Here is a 3,666-nt window from a genome sequence, read left to right as displayed (position 1 = left end):
TGTACTCCAGACAACAAATCACTCGAACCCACCATTAAAACCCCGCCCACAAGCTCTCGCTGCTACGGCAACAGGCACGGCAGCTTATCACTGCTGAGGTGTAAAAACTGCAAAACCAGTTGACGTTTTGGTGTTATTAAGGTTTTATAAAGGTGTGCAAGAGGTTTAAGAAACTGAAAATGTGCTCTGTGATCAGTTGTGTGACCAGTCGACTCTGGAGAAGAGTGAGGAGACTGGAAAAGTGTGTGTTCCCCAAATGATTGCCAGTGGTACCTGGAGGTTATTAGCTGTCACTGGGTGAAAATGGTTGCAAAGAAGCTGCTACACTAAGAACTTAGTGACTGCTTTAGCTGCTAGTAGATAGGCTGTAGTTTCTCACGTTCGTCTGCAAGTACTCAACCAGCAGTAGTAAAATTGATAGAGACGGTTCACCCTCATAGTAAAAGTTGTACCTCAGAGCTGCAGCTGACATGTTTCGAAAGGAGCAACTTCTTTAAAGGCAAACCATCTCATTACTGATTTGTGTCACACTTTTGACTGATTCACTGCAGCTCAAAGACAGCTGGCCAGTATTTGTAGAAAAGTCAGTCGGTTTCATACAAACTATGCTAGTTACAAAGCAATCACACAGAGGTGTACTACCAGTTGGGAAATGCACCTTTTTCCTTAGAAACAGTTAGCATGGGGACACTGACCAGTCTGCAGGTCTGTGTGTTGAGTGCCTTATTCATTTGTGTGTAACATGATTAGCGGTCACACGTCTGCAAATACTCAAAAGCATCAGAAGTCTTTTTGCGGCCTCAAGTATCGCCATCTGGTGGCCTTGAGATAGAATGCAGGTTTAATGCGCTTCCCAGTTGGCTTCAATATTTTCTTTTAAGATTAGCATGTATAAAGATGAGGGGGAAGTTTATTGTGAATGAAAACGCCTCCAGCTGTTCAGTAAATGTAAAGTTAAAGGGATAAGGTCACCCATGGAGCGCTCTTCGTCTTAAAGCAGTGATGTCCTTAATGCAACTACACCTACCAGGTGGGAAAGTCAGGCCACAAAACTGCATACAGTTAATGTTACACTTGATTAATTTCTGACTTCTTAAGTTAACACATCTAGTTTTAGTTAACTGTAATAATCCTGGATGCTGGCTTGAGCCTCACATTTGCCTGGAGCCTTTCTGTGTGGGGTTTGCACATTTTTCCTGTGCTTGCATGGGCTTCCTCAAGATACTCCAGCTCTCTCCTACAGTCCAAAGCCAGCGGGGCTTCAGCCAACCCCCCGAAATCCCACATCCGCCTGAACACACGGCAGCGGCCTTACAAGTGTCAGCTCTGCGATCAATCCTTCAATGACAATGTGATCTTGAAGAATCACATCCCCTGTTATCACACGGCAACTCCTGGACAGAAAAACGGCAGCGCTGGTGGTGCTCTGGCTAATGGGACAGAGTGACTGTGGACGAGGAGGAGCAGGAGAAGGAGGAGGAAGACATGAAGCAAAAGGAGATCTAGTGGGAGAAGAAAAATTTGACTGCGACATTGACCCAGCTGAAAAAAAAGGAAAAAGTCCAATAGTAAAAACAGTAGTAAGACCAACAACAAATCAGGATATTTGAAACAATGAACTAAAAATATTGAGCTAATGATTTATTCAGAAACAGCTTAATGTGTCTTTTACATCCCCTGGCTAGCCGAAGAGATGGGAGGGAATAACATAAAGTTAAAATAGTGAAAGAGGAGTCAAGATGGCATTTTTAAAGGTTTATTTTCTGCTAGTTTCAAACTTTGGTTCAGACTGACATTTAACTCAAGGGAGAGCTAACGCCAACATAACAAACAAAACATCCCTAACAGAAAATAAAAGGAACTTGCCCAATGCCAAAGAAAACAAAATATACAAAGATAGCCAACCTAACCAGCACATAAACAGTAGAAAACAAGGGATTACGTTACAAAAGCAATTCTCCCCTACAGGCAGTCTGAACAAAGTCACATAAGGCTAAAAATACAAATCAAAGGCATGTGAGCCTGCACATGTATGGCAGTGAAAATGGCCAGAAGGCCCAGAAACACAGCTTCACAAACGTTATATAGGGATCTGCCGATTGCTGATTGACTTGATTCAAGCAGCAGCACCCAATCAGGACAGAGAAGGCATTATTTCACAAAGAAAAAGCTATCCTCCTGGGGCATGTAACAGTAGCACACAGGACCAGACTGTTTTCCACATGTGCTTTTACACTGGAAATATCCAGTGTTTTAATACCCATATTAGAAATGCTGTGTAACAACTGTGTTAAAGGCCACCATACCAGTTATTATAGTTTTCTATTTTCTGATTACTTTAAAAAAAAGATCATTTCTTGATTTCAATATAGCTTTGATTGTTTGAAAATGTCTAGTTTTACTTTAGTGTTTTTTAATAGTTTCAGTGTTTGTTTTAGTCTTTTTAATTTTTAATTTGTGGAGCTTTGCAAGTTTTCTACCTAAGTGACGAGAAATGCCAGCGTCATCTACTTGTTAAGCCGGGATACGCTGGTCGCCAAACCAAGCGAACCCAGCCAGAGAGCCACGCCAGTTCTGTTAGCACAACATTCGCTTACTTAGCCATTAGCCTGCCATTGTTGTTTATGTTAAAATGTGGCAGCTACAGCAAGCGAGCGTTAAAACGTAACGCTGTCCGACCACTTCTACAACTGGAGGGTCACATCTGTAGCCCAGCATGTGCTCCGTCGTTGGTTGTGATTCGTGGCGACACAATGTGCAGCGGTTCAGGCTACCAGAGGACCCGGAGAGGAGACTGGAGTGGGTCCTGTTTCTGTTCGAAGTCAACAAGCAGCGACTAAAAGAATCGTCCTGGACTGATATCACTATTTGCAGTGAACACTTCACAGATGACTGCTTCGTGAGCTTGGCTCTGAGTGGCTCGGTGCAGCTGAAGCCCGGTGCTGTCCCCTCACTGTGGGTCAACACAGAGCCAGAGGAACCCGTGGAGAGCCCACAGGATGAGGTAAGTCAGCTGAGGGATCACCTGTTGCTGGACTTCACCGGATCTTTAAAAAACTGCTCCCAAGCCAGCTTCCACGTTGCTTTGCGTTATACCTATATACTGTGTATTACGGAAAGAGAAACTGAGACGTGTTTACAAAATAAAAGCGACTTTCAAATGAATGTGATTTCTATGTTAGCCCACACCACACGTTTAGTCTGGCATAAATGCCAAAATACTATAGAAAATGAATTCATTTCAAAATTAAACATAAATAATGAAAGCTGATTTATTTTTTTAATTAAGATTTTAAGTCGTGAACAGCCATTACAGGTGAACGTCCTGTTTCCACAGACTAATTTTATTTTAGATCCACAGTACACACCCTTATCGAGGTACTCAGTCAATATCAATCAATAAGTCAGTTTGATTTTGTATTTCAAAATAAAGAGACTTTACTTTTTCCACTATCCATCTATTAGAAGGAAAGATTTGCTTCCACAGACTAATTTTACTAAAGATCAACAACATCAAAAGCTATCCGAAATTGCGTATATGAATCCTGTTGATCTAAAGTATATTAAGCAGTGTTGGGTAAGTTACTTTAAAATAGTAACTTAGTTACATTACTAGTTACTTCTCTCAAAAGTAACTCAGTTACTTCAAGTTACTCGTTACTTTCA

General features: G+C 41.7%; 1 protein-coding gene across 1 annotated transcript in view; it reads left to right on the top strand.

The window, feature by feature from the left end:
- Nucleotides 1-2,433: 2,433 nt before the first annotated feature.
- Nucleotides 2,434-3,666, top strand: part of LOC102207910 (zinc finger protein 384-like) — a 7,031-nt gene continuing 5,798 nt past the window's right edge. Inside the window, exon 1 of the mRNA XM_005721311.2 lies at nucleotides 2,434-3,004. Within this exon, the coding sequence (XP_005721368.1) occupies nucleotides 2,717-3,004 (288 nt within the window). The 5' untranslated portion in view covers nucleotides 2,434-2,716. The remainder of the gene's footprint in view (nucleotides 3,005-3,666) is intronic.

This window comes from Pundamilia nyererei, unplaced genomic scaffold, assembly GCF_000239375.1.
Source record: "Pundamilia nyererei isolate P.nyererei 1_Seehausen unplaced genomic scaffold, PunNye1.0 scaffold00004, whole genome shotgun sequence".
Lineage (NCBI taxonomy): Eukaryota > Metazoa > Chordata > Actinopteri > Cichliformes > Cichlidae > Pundamilia > Pundamilia nyererei.
Note: the sequence above shows the minus strand (reverse complement) of the source record. Positions and strands in the feature narration are given on the sequence as shown.